At 38.8% G+C, this 13807-nt stretch overlaps 4 protein-coding genes across 6 annotated transcripts in view; all 4 read right to left on the reverse strand.

Annotated features, from left to right (window-relative positions):
- The window catches only part of LOC104770115 (nucleolar MIF4G domain-containing protein 1-like), a 6065-nt gene extending 1085 nt beyond the window's left edge, over window positions 1-4980 (reverse strand). Inside the window, exons 1-13 of one of the 2 annotated variants that reach the window (XM_019242073.1) lie at window positions 4845-4980; window positions 4463-4487; window positions 4275-4354; window positions 3369-4182; window positions 3222-3289; window positions 2990-3063; window positions 2759-2855; window positions 2536-2621; window positions 2114-2196; window positions 1900-2024; window positions 1717-1818; window positions 1172-1588; window positions 872-1069 (exon numbers count right to left, since the gene is read on the reverse strand). In XM_019242073.1, the coding sequence (XP_019097618.1) occupies window positions 872-1069; window positions 1172-1588; window positions 1717-1818; window positions 1900-2024; window positions 2114-2196; window positions 2536-2621; window positions 2759-2855; window positions 2990-3063; window positions 3222-3289; window positions 3369-4182; window positions 4275-4354; window positions 4463-4466 (2148 nt within the window). In that variant the 5' untranslated portion in view covers window positions 4467-4487; window positions 4845-4980. Of the gene's footprint in view, window positions 1-533; window positions 1070-1171; window positions 1589-1716; window positions 1819-1899; window positions 2025-2113; window positions 2197-2535; window positions 2622-2758; window positions 2856-2989; window positions 3064-3221; window positions 3290-3368; window positions 4183-4274; window positions 4355-4462; window positions 4488-4844 lie in introns of those variants that run through there. The other variant, XM_010494469.2, reaches the window with a different exon arrangement.
- Window positions 5284-6706, reverse strand: LOC104772329 (probable disease resistance protein RPP1). Its single transcript, XM_010496959.1, has 2 exons — window positions 6384-6706; window positions 5284-6301 (listed from the first exon to the last, which is right to left on the reverse strand). Exons 1-2 carry the CDS (start codon window positions 6704-6706, stop codon window positions 5284-5286), a joined length of 1341 nt encoding a protein of 446 aa, XP_010495261.1.
- Window positions 6882-7280, reverse strand: LOC104772330 (disease resistance protein RML1A-like). The gene has a single exon (XM_010496960.1). The coding sequence runs from the start codon at window positions 7278-7280 to the stop codon at window positions 6882-6884; it is 399 nt and encodes a 132-aa protein (XP_010495262.1).
- Window positions 9043-12402, reverse strand: LOC104770116. Of its 2 annotated transcripts, XM_019242075.1 has the most exons (2): window positions 11789-12402; window positions 9043-10398 (listed from the first exon to the last, which is right to left on the reverse strand). In XM_019242075.1, exons 1-2 carry the CDS (start codon window positions 12315-12317, stop codon window positions 9128-9130), a joined length of 1800 nt encoding a protein of 599 aa, XP_019097620.1. In that variant the 5' UTR covers window positions 12318-12402; the 3' UTR covers window positions 9043-9127. The 2 variants fall into 2 exon arrangements, with proteins under 2 accessions (XP_019097620.1, XP_019097619.1); XM_019242074.1 differs by lacking the exon at window positions 11789-12402 and having other exon boundaries at window positions 9043-10544.

Raw genomic sequence — 13807 nt, forward strand, 5'->3', positions numbered from 1 at the left:
CATCTGGGCCAATGACTTTGCTGCGTCTCTAAGCACCTTGGAGGCACTTGAGGGCATTGTTGGTAAAGGTAATACGTTCTTTCAGAATCATCTGCCTTTTACCCGACACTATTGGGGAGTACTGAAAAACAAATAATTGAATTGTTTATCNCAAAAAAAATAAAATCTAGTAATTGCCCCCACAAAGAGAGTGGTGGTTGATGTTCGGTTGCAGTCTCATGGTCCACCACTTTGGCTCGTAAGATTTTTCTTTTGCTTTTGGAGAAAGGCCATATCGTAGTATTAAAATGGATTATAAAAGCAGCAATCACTGTCACTGAATGATGATGATATTGGATTGTAGCTAAGTGTACATGCACAGAAACCAGGTTTTATCTTTATTAAGCTTTACGAATCTCGCTTCTCGAGTCAAAACAAAAAGGTTTGTAACCCAATCTCTCTATAAAAAAAAATCTTCCGCACTTGCATATAAATTTTAAATATTGTTTCCTTCCTCTAGGATCAGAGAGAAGATCAACCTTTCATCAAAGATGGAATATTAGAAACTTAGAAACTTAAATTAATTTAAGCTACAAAAAAGTTTATGTCGAAAGAAAATGTGTACAACGTACAGATGCTAAGACAATATCAGAGTAGTGAACTCTTAAGAGCTTCAAAAATTGTAGGCCTTTTTATGGCAACAGAATCACATGAGCAATCCTTCTGAGTTGTTTAGAGCTTCTTTGGCTTTCCTGAATTTCCCAGAGATTGCCTTGTTATTTTTCACAACATATTCCTTCACAAAGAATTTGATTCCATCGCGTAGAGCTTCATAGTCTGGATTCAAGGCTATGCGCGTGAACAAGTTCCACACTAGATTCTCGGGTTGCTCAAAGATGGCCTCAAACAACATTCGAAAGTGCATGATTCTTTTTGGAGTTAACTCCACTGGATTTGCCAAGTCCACCGATTTGAGAACCGCAAGAGAAAGATTGAAGGACACAATAATCTCTGTCACGAATTTCGCCAGATTCATCGATCTCTGGAGTGACATTGACTCCAGTTCTTTAAAATGGTCCCAAATGCAATACTGCAGGAAAATTGTGATTAAAGATATAAGCACCTAGATGAGTAGAGAAAACAAAATCGTAAACATAGTCAACTTCAGCTATATAAGATAGTAGAAAAGTACCTGCAGAGTAAACTTATGATTCTTGTCGTGCTCACACAACTTTGAAGCAAGAACTGTGTAGTACTTGTTAAATATTTTCTCCTGTAAACAGCACTCAACTAGAACCCTCATGATCTCTCTGTCCTGCTTTCCTGGCAGATCCAATCTAAGAAGTTTCTCAAATGCATCAATGTAGTCCTCACTACTCATGATCACACAAAATATAGCTTTTCTGGAATCCGTATTCATCCTCTGTGCATCAGCAAGCTTTAACATTTTCTGGGCCTCAACAACCTCTGCATCCATCGTTTGTGCTACATCTTCAACGGTGTTAGTGTTCACCACCAAATCGCCAGATAACCACCACTGACCCAACTTCTCAGGGTCAAGCAGCTTGCTCCATGTTAGACCTCTTAATAATACTTCCTCCACTCTCAACTGTGCAAATTATAAGAAAATGTTTACAAACTGACTGCATTTTAGTTAAACTTACTCATGCAAAAGGACGGTAATAACCAGAAGTATACATATTTATGATTATCATGATAGTATCCATTAAATATTACCTTCTGAAGCCACTTCTTTACCCTCATGTTCTGGACGGAATCCTCTTTGGTTCTCAGCTTGTTGTTCTTTATTGCAGAAATGGTTTCAAGCATCTTTTCCATCTGCAAATTTCTTGTAAGAAACGACTTTTAAAAATCATAGAACATTTTCTTCTAAAAGACAATCTTTCTTAGAATCCCTACCAACATGTTTTTCATTTGTGTCTGGCCTTCTGAGGAGGTTTTCATTTCATTTGCCTTGCTCTGGATGCTGATGATAAATGTTTTCATAGCAAGAGGATCATCACTTCTTATTTTCATTCCACAGCCTAGTCAGAGCATAATCAAGAACTAAGAGATGGAACATAAATATCTCAAAACGAAGGATAATAATAATAGTAGCAGTAGTAAAGCTTACAATCTAAAACAGTTGTGATAATGGAAGCATCAACTTTAGTCAGTCGTTTCCCCAATGTCATTAAGAAATCATAGATAAGATCACTGCAGAACAAAAATATAGAGATTCATAATCCATCCGAAAATAACAATTTTTTTTTTGTTTATGTTATATGAGAAGATTAGAGATTGTTTTGGGTGTTTGGGTAAGAATATATAAATATATCGCTGTCAAAAAAAAACTAAAGCTAATAATATACGCCAATCACTCATCAAGATTTTGACTAACATTTGTGTTTAGATAATCGGTTTGACAACCAGATAAGCAAAACAGCATTTGACTCAATTCTGAAAAATTCAAAACAGTGAAGAATAACTACACTTTCTTATAGCGCTAGGCCGCTAGATTAAACTGATATAATGTGTAGTTGCAGAAAATTTTACCTGGAGCAGACTCCCAATATGCAAAGATAAGAAAGCAAAAGAGAAATTCCATTTAAAGTGAGACTGTCTTCTTTCTGATATTCATCCTGAAAAATATATTTACAGATCGTGGGTAAAGCATTATTTCAAGAAATACGGTGAAAAGAAATGTAATTATGGAGAATCAAATCTTACGGATATGACTGAGCAAACAATTCATACAGAACAAAACTCAAGGACATACCTCGAAAGATTTAGCTAGTGATGCAATAAGCTTTGCACTAAAATCCATTCCAACTAGACACGCCATGCCAGCTATAAAAGAAGCAAATACAGAGTACCTTAACAAGGAAATAAAAAACGTCAGACACATTTCAAGTAATATGCACGTCATTGTAATCAAGGAGTTCCACACATGATTATATGGCTAGCAGTATCATGAGCGGAAACACAGAGAAGTTGTACAAATCTTAACTGTTCATTGCCTCTGGCATACATTGTCAAAACCTCTTCACAGAAAATCTGAGAGGACACACTTCTCGCAGCAGTCTACATTAGCAAGTATTACAAAGGTTACTACAGAGCGAAGCAAATATAACATGTAACTTGTAAGCACAAAAACAAAATGGAGTTTTAGCAACTATGATGATCACAAAATATCAACCATGCAACTACTGGAGGAAAAGCTGCGAAGGATAGAAGCTTACACGATAGATTGAGGCAAGTTCTGCTGTTATTGTTTCCACATTGGATTCAGCCATCTTATTAAGAAGACCTGTAACACAAACCAAGCACATCAAACAAAGAATACAGAAATACAAACACAGAGGATAAACAGCTTTCGTTAGCTATACCTTTTATCCGTGTACGCATTTTAGTGTGTTCTTCAGATTCGCTTTTGGCCTGAGATCTCAAATGAGGAGCAACATACTTGCTGCTGCTCTCTGGCTTATACTCATGCAAAGAAGGTTCCACGTTGTCCAAGCTTGACGGTGTAATAGTCTCTGACTCACCATTATCTGTGATTTCCATCGGTTCATTTTCTAATTCTTCATCCACTGACTTCTTCTTCTTACGTCGTTTACGGTCTCTTTTTCTTTGAGGCTCTTCTTCGCTTTCCTCATCAGAAAAATCAGATCCTTCATGCTCCAAAAAATCTTCATTTTCTTGCATATCATCAATCTCAAGGTCCTGTTCTTCTTCGGACCTCTTTTTCTTACGTTTCTTACGAGAATCACCAAGTTCAGATCCCATAGAATCAAATACAGATGGAAGCCCTTCGAACAAATCATTCATCCCATCATCCAAGCCCCTAAGCTTTCCTTTCTTTACCTTGAGCTTCTTTGCGAGCCTCCTCTCAAGTTCAGCATCCTGGTCACGAGATATCACAGTTGGTGTATCCATTTCAAGAAACTCTTCAAATTTCGTCTTCTTCTTTGGTCTATTCAGATCTTTCATCCTCTGAAATTTTTGCATCTTCTTCTCCTTTTTGATTCTAATCTCTTCTTTCTTATCTAAAAAAGACTTTCCATCATCTTTGTTTCCTCTAGGCCTGCTTGATTCCAAATATTCAGTATCACTATCACTTGTCTGGTGAAAATCTTCAGACTTGATCACGTCACCAGTCTTCTGAACTGATGATGATACTTGCTTATCCTTTTGCGACTTCTGAGATCCAGCAAACAAACATTACTCATCAACAAACCCCTTAAACAGGAATCTATACAGTAGTTATAAAAACAAAGATTGCCTCATCATACCTGACGCTGAAGCCAAGATTCATGTTTTTTCTGGTTCTTCTGCAAACGAGCCTCTTTACGCTTTTCATGACGTGTGCCCCCTGCCGAGCATCAAAACCAAACAAAAAGGACATTCTTTAAAAATCATAGCTCCAACTGATAAAATAGCTAAAAGCATCACTAAGACAAAAAAAAAACATCAAGCTTACCCATGTTAGCTGCCTCCAACAGATTCTGCAAACACCAATAACAAAAAATCAGAAATTTAGCTTTCTGCTAAAACATAGAAGTGCGAGAGAACACACAGATCAGATAAGTTGACCATTTAGCCCTTATAAGCAAAACCCTTGTTTTCTTAAACCTTAAAACTTAAGCATTCACAGCAATTCAAACCAAAACAATGAAACCTAGCCGACAATGTAAAAGGCAGAATGTATAATTGCAAAAAGAACCAAAAGACGTGATTAATTGAAAACGCCAGTTCTAGAAATCGAAACAATGATCAGAAACAGACCAATTCAGAATAAAGCAACGAATAAATCGACAGAACCCAATAGCCTAAAAACCACATAGAGAAAGATGGAACAATACTTGAAACACGTGAGTTAACTCTTTTCGAATCTTGTTCGTTTTCGCTCAATGTTGATGATTGAAGCAAGTAGGAAACGAATGCTGAAAGGAGTGACTTTTTTTTTTTTTAGGTTCGACGAAGATGAAATTTGCAGAAAATTAGGGTTTTTTTTTTTTTTTTTTTTTTGTTGTTGTTGAATTTTAAAAAAATTATAACGAAGAAGGAGAAGCAAAGCCCGCCAAGTTGTTGGGCCCTAAAAACCCATATAAACTTTTTCCACGACCATTGACTTAATGTCAATTTCTCTACATACAATACAATGTAGACACAAGATTTGTATTATTGTGTTTGTGTCCACAAGAATTGTCAATTTCTCTAAATACAATGTAGGAACCAGACACAAGGCATGTGTTATTGTGTTTTGTGTCTACAAGATTAAATAAGAACTTATGAGCTGGTTTAACATAACCTTAAAGACATTAACCGTACCAAACAGTGCATAATGATTCCTCTTTCCCTAGATATAGAGATGAGACCCATATCAGCTAGGGTTTGTATCCCTTTCTCCACGTCCCAGTCTCTCTCCGAAAGCGAGAATATGGCGTCTTTCACGTTCACACCGAAGCTTATATTTTCTGTTAACAGATTAAACAAAGTTTTGTGTTTCTCGGATAAACCATCATACGCAAATCTAATTGCTTTCTCAATCTCTTTGTCGTCAAGATAGGTTTCTAGTTTAGCTGGTGTCTTTAGCCACTCCTCTTTGCTCTTCCCACGTAAAGCCGATCCTAAGACCTTGAGACCAAGTGGAAAAGGAGCAACAAGCTTCGCTACTTCAATGGCATGCTCCATGTAACCTCTTGGTGGAGAGCTCTGCCCAAACGCAGAGTATGAGAAGATTTGTTGAGCCTCTTCGCTTGATGGGAAAGCAACTTTGTAAATCTGATTGATCCCGTTCCTCCTAAATGTATTTAGGTTTACATTCGTCACAATAACCTTACTTCCGAATCTAAGATCCTGAATTAGGTTTTCCAAAGCTTGTAACTCCCATGAACATACATCATCAAGAATGAGAAGAACTCTCTGGTTCTTTAACCTAAACTGCGCCTCTTGTAAGTCTGGTATCTTCATTTCCCGATGATCTAACACTCCAGAGAATATCTCGTTTTCCAAATGATTTTGCAAGCCAATGTGGTCAAGTGTGAGCAGCTTATGCGTTTCCTCAAGATTCTCCTTATAAAACTTGAGCTGGAAGTTACAAGACACTTGTTTGTATAAAGCTCTAGCTATTGTGCTTTTGCCAATACCAGCAGGACCCCAGATCCCCACCATCTTAACCTCATCTGATTCTAAACATATCATCGATTTCATATGTTCTACATGAGTTTCAATCCCAACTAACCGATCAAAGTCTGAAGAAGGCAACTCGTTTGAAACATCCATGACAATTTTCGATATCATAGCCGCTTCACTAGCCCTACAAAAGACAGTTACATATATGGAGTTAGGACACTACTGTATATCTCAATACAAAAAATGGTGAAATAACTTCATTATACCATGAAACAGAATGTTCTCCAGCAATAACCGCAACTTCAGTCAAAGCTTTTCTCCATCTCTGCTTTTCTTCCTCTGTCTTACCACCACAAGTTTCCTCAAAGGCCTTCCCAAAGTCTCCTGTCTGGTTCCTGACATCAGATGGATCCACGTCGTAGAAGATTGTCATAACAGTCTGTCCTAAAGTAGACCTGCACTCCATAATTAGCTGCAGCTCGTTTAGACACCAGCATGAAGAGGCATAATTCTTAGAGAGGACTACCACGGCGATCCTTGATTCCCTAATGGCTTTTACGAGCTCAGAGTTGATAGACTCGCTCTTCATGATCCCATTGTCTATGAACGTGATTATTCCATTAGTTTTTAGCCCTTCAAGAAAGTGTCTGAGAAAGCTTCTTCGGACGTCTTGACCGGAAAAGCTTGGGAAGACGTCGTAACTGTATTGACGTGTGTATGAGGATGGTGAAGAAGGAGGGATGAACGGATGAATAAAATTGTAATCAGTTCTTGATTCTTTTAAGATCAACGACATAGACTTGAGGATTCCTGTGANATGGTGAAATAACTTCATTATACCATGAAACAGAATGTTCTCCAGCAATAACCGCAACTTCAGTCAAAGCTTTTCTCCATCTCTGCTTTTCTTCCTCTGTCTTCCCACCACAAGTTTCCTGAAAGGCCTTACCGAAATCTCCTGTCTGGTTCCTGACATCAGATGGATCCACATCGTAGAATATTGTCATAACAGTTTGTCCTAAAGTAAACCTGCACTCCATGATTAGCTGCAGCTCGTTTAGACACCAGCATGAAGAGGCATAATTCTTAGAGAGGATTACGACTGCGATCCTTGACTCCCTAATGGCTTTGACGAGCTCAGAGTTGGTAGACTCGCTCTTCATGATCCCATTGTCTATGAACGTGCTTATTCCATTGGTTTTCAGCCCTTCAAGAAAGTGGCTGAGAAAGCTTCTTCGGACGTCTTGACCGGAAAAGCTTGGGAAGACGTCGTAACTGTATTGACATGTGGATGAANGTCTCCTGTCTGGTTCCTGACATCAGATGGATCCACGTCGTAGAAGATTGTCATAACAGTCTGTCCTAAAGTAGACCTGCACTCCATAATTAGCTGCAGCTCGTTTAGACACCAGCATGAAGAGGCATAATTCTTAGAGAGGACTACCACGGCGATCCTTGATTCCCTAATGGCTTTTACGAGCTCAGAGTTGATAGACTCGCTCTTCATGATCCCATTGTCTATGAACGTGATTATTCCATTAGTTTTTAGCCCTTCAAGAAAGTGTCTGAGAAAGCTTCTTCGGACGTCTTGACCGGAAAAGCTTGGGAAGACGTCGTAACTGTATTGACGTGTGTATGAGGATGGTGAAGAAGGAGGGATGAACGGATGAATAAAATTGTAATCAGTTCTTGATTCTTTTAAGATCAACGACATAGACTTGAGGATTCCTGTGAAGAACATGTTTTCTGCTTTGTACGATGACCAATAATATCGTTGAAAGAAGACTTTAGGATGAATAGCTTCTTTCTACATAATATATAAGTGCCCCTACAATCAATTTAATCTTGTACGTGCTTACACGTTTTCAAACTTCAGCTGATGTTTAATCAATGAAATAAGACATTGCACGTTCGAAATCTTCCAAGAAAATAAGAGTTTTTAGTCAATAAACTTTGTTTCTAAAACAATCAGCGTTATGTGGCTGGTGACATAATGGACTATATAGAGTTAGTCTAGTCGGGACAATCAAACTGTAAGCTTACACATAACTACTTTTACATATGTTTTTCAACCGAACAAAGGATTTAAGAAGACGATTCCGGCCTTTTTATTAATCACAATCTAAAGAACTTTTACAAAGCAAAAAATAGATTTTTGCAGACAATGAAAATCACGGTAATAACTACTAAGAGATCTCCTAAAAACAAAGTCTTCATCGGAGTAGGACAGAAGCAAAAAAAAACAGAGGAATTGAACNGGATGAACGGATGAATAAAATTGTAATCAGTTCTTGATTCTTTTAAGATTGACATCGACTTGAGGATTCCTGTGAAGAACATGTTTTCTGCTTTGTAGTTCTAAGGTTAAGGTACGATGACCAATAATACCGTTGAAGGAAAAGACTTTAGGATGAATAGCTTCTATCTACATAAGATGAGTGCCCCTACAATCAATTAATCTTGTACGTGCTCACACGTTTTCAAACTTCAGCTGATGCTTAATCAATAAAATAAGGCATGGCACGTTCAAAATCTTGCAAGAAAAAAAGAGTTTTTAGTCAATATAAACGTTGTTTTTAAAACAACCAGTGTTATGTGGCTGGTGACAGAATGGACTATGGAGTTAGTCCAGTCGGGACAATCAAATTGTAAGCTTACACACATAAACATTTTTATTTATTTTTCTCGGTTTGGTTTCTGATGTTCTTATGTTTCGTTGATTCTATCGCACAAAAAAAAAAATTAAAAGATTTTACGAAAAGACTATTCTGGCTCTTTCATTAATATTAATCTAAAAAAATGCGGACAATGAGAATCGCAAACGGAATCAGACAATGCTCTAAAATGTAAAAACAAAGTTTTCATCGGACTACGACAAGAAAACAAAAAAACAGAGAAATTAAACCAAAAAACAACTTTCGAACATGATCCAAGCTGGTAAGCGTTTTCAACCAAAAAGAGTAATAAAGATGCAATGCATCATAGATACAATAACTAGTAAAAAAACATTCTATCGACTTTTTAAAAGACACCAAGAACAAAGAGTCCTCACGTCGACTTTGAAGTAAGTGGAACCCCGACAGCGATCCTCACACCCACTGCAAATCGGTCGAGTGCTACTCTTGTTGCCAAGAACTTCCGCCATGTCACGATAGTTATATTTAAAAGTAGAGCCAGGCTTCATATAAACATACCATCCGAATAAGCAAGGTAGATGAATAGTGATACAACATTTGTTGCACGTGTAGAACCATTCTGTCGGCTTCACTTCCTTTTCGCATTCTTCACACCAATACTTGTCGTCCGTGTCTTCTCCATAACAAAGAGTGAGAGGATGTTTATCATATTTGTAGTGTAACTCATTTGGAATCGTAGCGCATTCATAACAAATGGAAAACTCGCATAGAGTACTACATTGTAGACGATTCTTGGTAAGACCTCTCTTACAACCATTGCAACGAAAAGGTTCGTAGTCGTAATTGAATGGAGCGATGAATATAGGATGTTCATGGACTTTGTTCGTGCTATACTCAGGAACTAAAAAGCAGCAAACATCTATCTTAAACCAGTTAATCTGGCAATCCTTTTTATCGCACTTATACTTGAAACCAGTGGACAGTCGAGAACAAGCCGAGCACTGCAGTTTGCCATCATTGGGTAGAGGGTCGAGGATGATAGAATGATTATGCAAAGCATGATCCACTTTCTTAGGTAGAGAAGCACACACTACATGGAGAAAAAAGTCACATTGCATACAGTTGTAGAAATCATGCAAGTGGATAGGAAGGACACACGCCTCACATTGTTTCCTTGCGTCTCGTACACTATCATACTTCTCGAGATTTAGATGATGTACGTGACTAAAATGTTCTATCAAACCATCACCTACCTTCTTGAATGGTGAAATATCTTCAATTTCACCGGTTTCTTCCGGTTCCCATTCGAGTTCTTTCCCGTCCCATGTCATCACATGTGTTGCACATTTCGTATGGACTACGTAAGAGCAATCCTCGTCTTTACAAGAATACTGACCATATTTAATGTCGACGGTCTTGTAGCAAACCCGACATAATGACTTTGGGGGTGGAAGGTAAGGAGAATAAGAGAGACGGTGAGGATGGCGCGTGATCTTTATGACGCGTGGTAAATCAACACAATGTTGATGGACCATATAATTACATTGGAAACAAGCATAACTTGCTTCCGAAGCATTGACCAATCCACAAGCATCACAAGGAACTAATAGTGGACGGGGGAAAAGGGCGAGTGAATGGTGATGGCCTTTTGGGTTTTCAATAGTAAGAGGTGGTTTGGTTTGTGTGCACATGGTATCCAAACAAAAGTTACAAATAGAACACCGATAGAAAACTGTCATTCTTGGATGTGAACTTGGTGTTGGTATGTAATTCCCACACCAAGTACAGTTATCAAATATGNCACATTGCATACAGTTGTAGAAATCATGCAAGTGGATAGGAAGGACACACGCCTCACATTGTTTCCTTGCGTCTCGTACACTATCATACTTCTCGAGATTTAGATGATGTACGTGACTAAAATGTTCTATCAAACCATCACCTACCTTCTTGAATGGTGAAATATCTTCAATTTCACCGGTTTCTTCCGGTTCCCATTCGAGTTCTTTCCCGTCCCATGTCATCACATGTGTTGCACATTTCGTATGGACTACGTAAGAGCAATCCTCGTCTTTACAAGAATACTGACCATATTTAATGTCGACGGTCTTGTAGCAAACCCGACATAATGACTTTGGGGGTGGAAGGTAAGGAGAATAAGAGAGACGGTGAGGATGGCGCGTGATCTTTATGACGCGTGGTAAATCAACACAATGTTGATGGACCATATAATTACATTGGAAACAAGCATAACTTGCTTCCGAAGCATTGACCAATCCACAAGCATCACAAGGAACTAATAGTGGACGGGGGAAAAGGGCGAGTGAATGGTGATGGCCTTTTGGGTTTTCAATAGTAAGAGGTGGTTTGGTTTGTGTGCACATGGTATCCAAACAAAAGTTACAAATAGAACACCGATAGAAAACTGTCATTCTTGGATGTGAACTTGGTGTTGGTATGTAATTCCCACACCAAGTACAGTTATCAAATATGCTACCCCATCCAGACTTACCAGGATCTGCAGATGTGCCTTGGTCTTCATAAGGGCCTTGGTCGCTTATATTGCTGCCGTCGATGATATTTTCATGCTTTCCATAGGTTAAAAAGAGAGGGTGTTGGAGGTGAAAAGGATGTAATATTTTTCTAGGAATATTTACACATTCTTCGTGAAAATCCACTTGGCAGATAATGCAGTGGTAATGGAAACCTCGAGAAGATNATCACATGTGTTGCACATTTCGTATGGACTACGTAAGAGCAATCCTCGTCTTTACAAGAATACTGACCATATTTAATGTCGACGGTCTTGTAGCAAACCCGACATAATGACTTTGGGGGTGGAAGGTAAGGAGAATAAGAGAGACGGTGAGGATGGCGCGTGATCTTTATGACGCGTGGTAAATCAACACAATGTTGATGGACCATATAATTACATTGGAAACAAGCATAACTTGCTTCCGAAGCATTGACCAATCCACAAGCATCACAAGGAACTAATAGTGGACGGGGGAAAAGGGCGAGTGAATGGTGATGGCCTTTTGGGTTTTCAATAGTAAGAGGTGGTTTGGTTTGTGTGCACATGGTATCCAAACAAAAGTTACAAATAGAACACCGATAGAAAACTGTCATTCTTGGATGTGAACTTGGTGTTGGTATGTAATTCCCACACCAAGTACAGTTATCAAATATGCTACCCCATCCAGACTTACCAGGATCTGCAGATGTGCCTTGGTCTTCATAAGGGCCTTGGTCGCTTATATTGCTGCCGTCGATGATATTTTCATGCTTTCCATAGGTTAAAAAGAGAGGGTGTTGGAGGTGAAAAGGATGTAATATTTTTCTAGGAATATTTACACATTCTTCGTGAAAATCCACTTGGCAGATAATGCAGTGGTAATGGAAACCTCGAGAAGATGTGGATACTTGTTTCCCGCATGTAAAGCAATTGGACTTATTGTTTTTGCTGAGTTTAGGGAAAAGGGTGTGAGGAAGAGTCGGATGAGCCAAACGACATCCTTTTGTATATAAAGCAGCAGGGTGTAGATGCCTATTACTCTCTTCCATTTCTTTTCTGCTTTGGGGTTGATGGATGTTTCTGCAAATTGACAACCACCCTCTATATACTTCAAGAACTGTGAAAATCTGTTGAGTAAAAGAATATTTTTCTAGCTAAATTTTCCTAAAAAATTATTTGTTTTTTCTTCTTACAAAAAAAAGTGCTTATTTATGGGCTTGTAAATAAAATATGATTTATTGCAACTAGTGACCATATGCAACCAATGGATGAATTTTGATTAAAAGAAGCTGTGTTAATTAGCAATAATCCAAATACATGATCTTATTACTTAATCAAGATATGCCACTTGCAAAGGGAGGGCACATGGTCACTTTGACTAGTCAGATAAGACTTGACACGATAATTTAGATAAGATCGTCATTTCATTTTGTAAGGGAAGTTGAGTCCAATGAATGACAGTAAATGTATGAGTCAAGTGAGCTTGATTCGCTAGGCCATTTACTTTTCCAAAACTCGTCCTGAAAAGACAAAATAGGTAATAACAAAATATACATCCAATAAGTGAGAACGTGCATTTGCTTAGAAGACCACATCGGTTTGGATTAAATAAAACTGTGAGGGTAAAAGTTAAGAATGTTTTTGCTCTGCTGACGTGGCAAGGGTGAAAAAAGGCGATTAGGGTTTCTTGCGTTTTCGTCAAGGATGTTGCCGTCGGCGACTTTGCCGCGTAGTTCCAAGGTGGATCTGGTGTCGGGGGAGGGTCTTGTGAAGGATGGTTTGGGAGGTAGTAGTTCAGGGGGGATCGTTGTGTCTCCGGTAGAAGTTCAATCTGTGGATGGTCCCGGTCTTCACTCGGGATCGACGGGGGTTCAAAGTGGGAAGCGTTCTTTTTTACAAGTAGCGACAAAACGAGTGTTCACAAAGCAACGTTTTGCTGTAACGGAGGTGGATGGCAAGGAGAAGGTTGTCGTCCCAAAGGAAGTGTTTCAAGGGGCTAAACCATTATGGGAAGATTTTGTGGTAGGGAAGTTTCTCAACTCTAAAGCTCCTCATGTTGGTAAGATTCACATGATAGTAAATAAAATTTGGAGGTTAGGCGACAAAACGTCGTTGATAGATGTCATCGCGGTGAATGAATCAACGGTGAAGTTCCGTATTCGCAATGAGGGTATGAGGCACAGGGTGTTAAGTAGAGGTATGTGGAATATCACTGATCTGCCTATGATTGTCTCGAAGTGGTCTCCCTATGCGGAAGATGCTCAACCGGTCTTGAAGTCTATTCCTCTGTGGGTTACACTCAAGAACATTCCTCCCACGATGTTTACTGACAAGGGTATTGAATTTTTAGCAAGCGCAGTGGGAGAGCCCATTCGGCTGCATCCAACGACTGAAGCATGTTCTTCTTTTGAGGAGGCAAAAATATTGGTACATGCTGATTTAACGAAAGAACTGCCCCGCGAATATGTTTTGGCGGGTGAAGAAGAGGGTGAAGTTGAGTTTGTGGTCACCTATAGTTACCCTCGGCTCCCACATCGGT

Source organism: Camelina sativa, chromosome 20 (genome assembly GCF_000633955.1).
Source record: "Camelina sativa cultivar DH55 chromosome 20, Cs, whole genome shotgun sequence".
In the NCBI taxonomy this organism is placed as follows: Eukaryota; Viridiplantae; Streptophyta; class Magnoliopsida; order Brassicales; family Brassicaceae; genus Camelina; species Camelina sativa.

Coding starts and splice junctions, on each gene's coding strand:
- LOC104770116 (XM_019242075.1), bottom strand. CDS start 12,317: ATGGAAGAGAGTAATAGGCATCTACACCCTGCTGCTTTATATACAAAA. Junction 10,399..11,788: donor TACTATTGAAAACCCAAAAG/GCCATCACCATT, acceptor AAAACCCAAAAG/GCCATCACCATTCACTCGCC.
- LOC104772329 (XM_010496959.1), bottom strand. CDS start 6,706: ATGAAGAGCGAGTCTATCAACTCTGAGCTCGTAAAAGCCATTAGGGAA. Junction 6,302..6,383: donor GGAGAACATTCTGTTTCATG/GTATAATGAAGT, acceptor TGTCTTTTGTAG/GGCTAGTGAAGCGGCTATGA.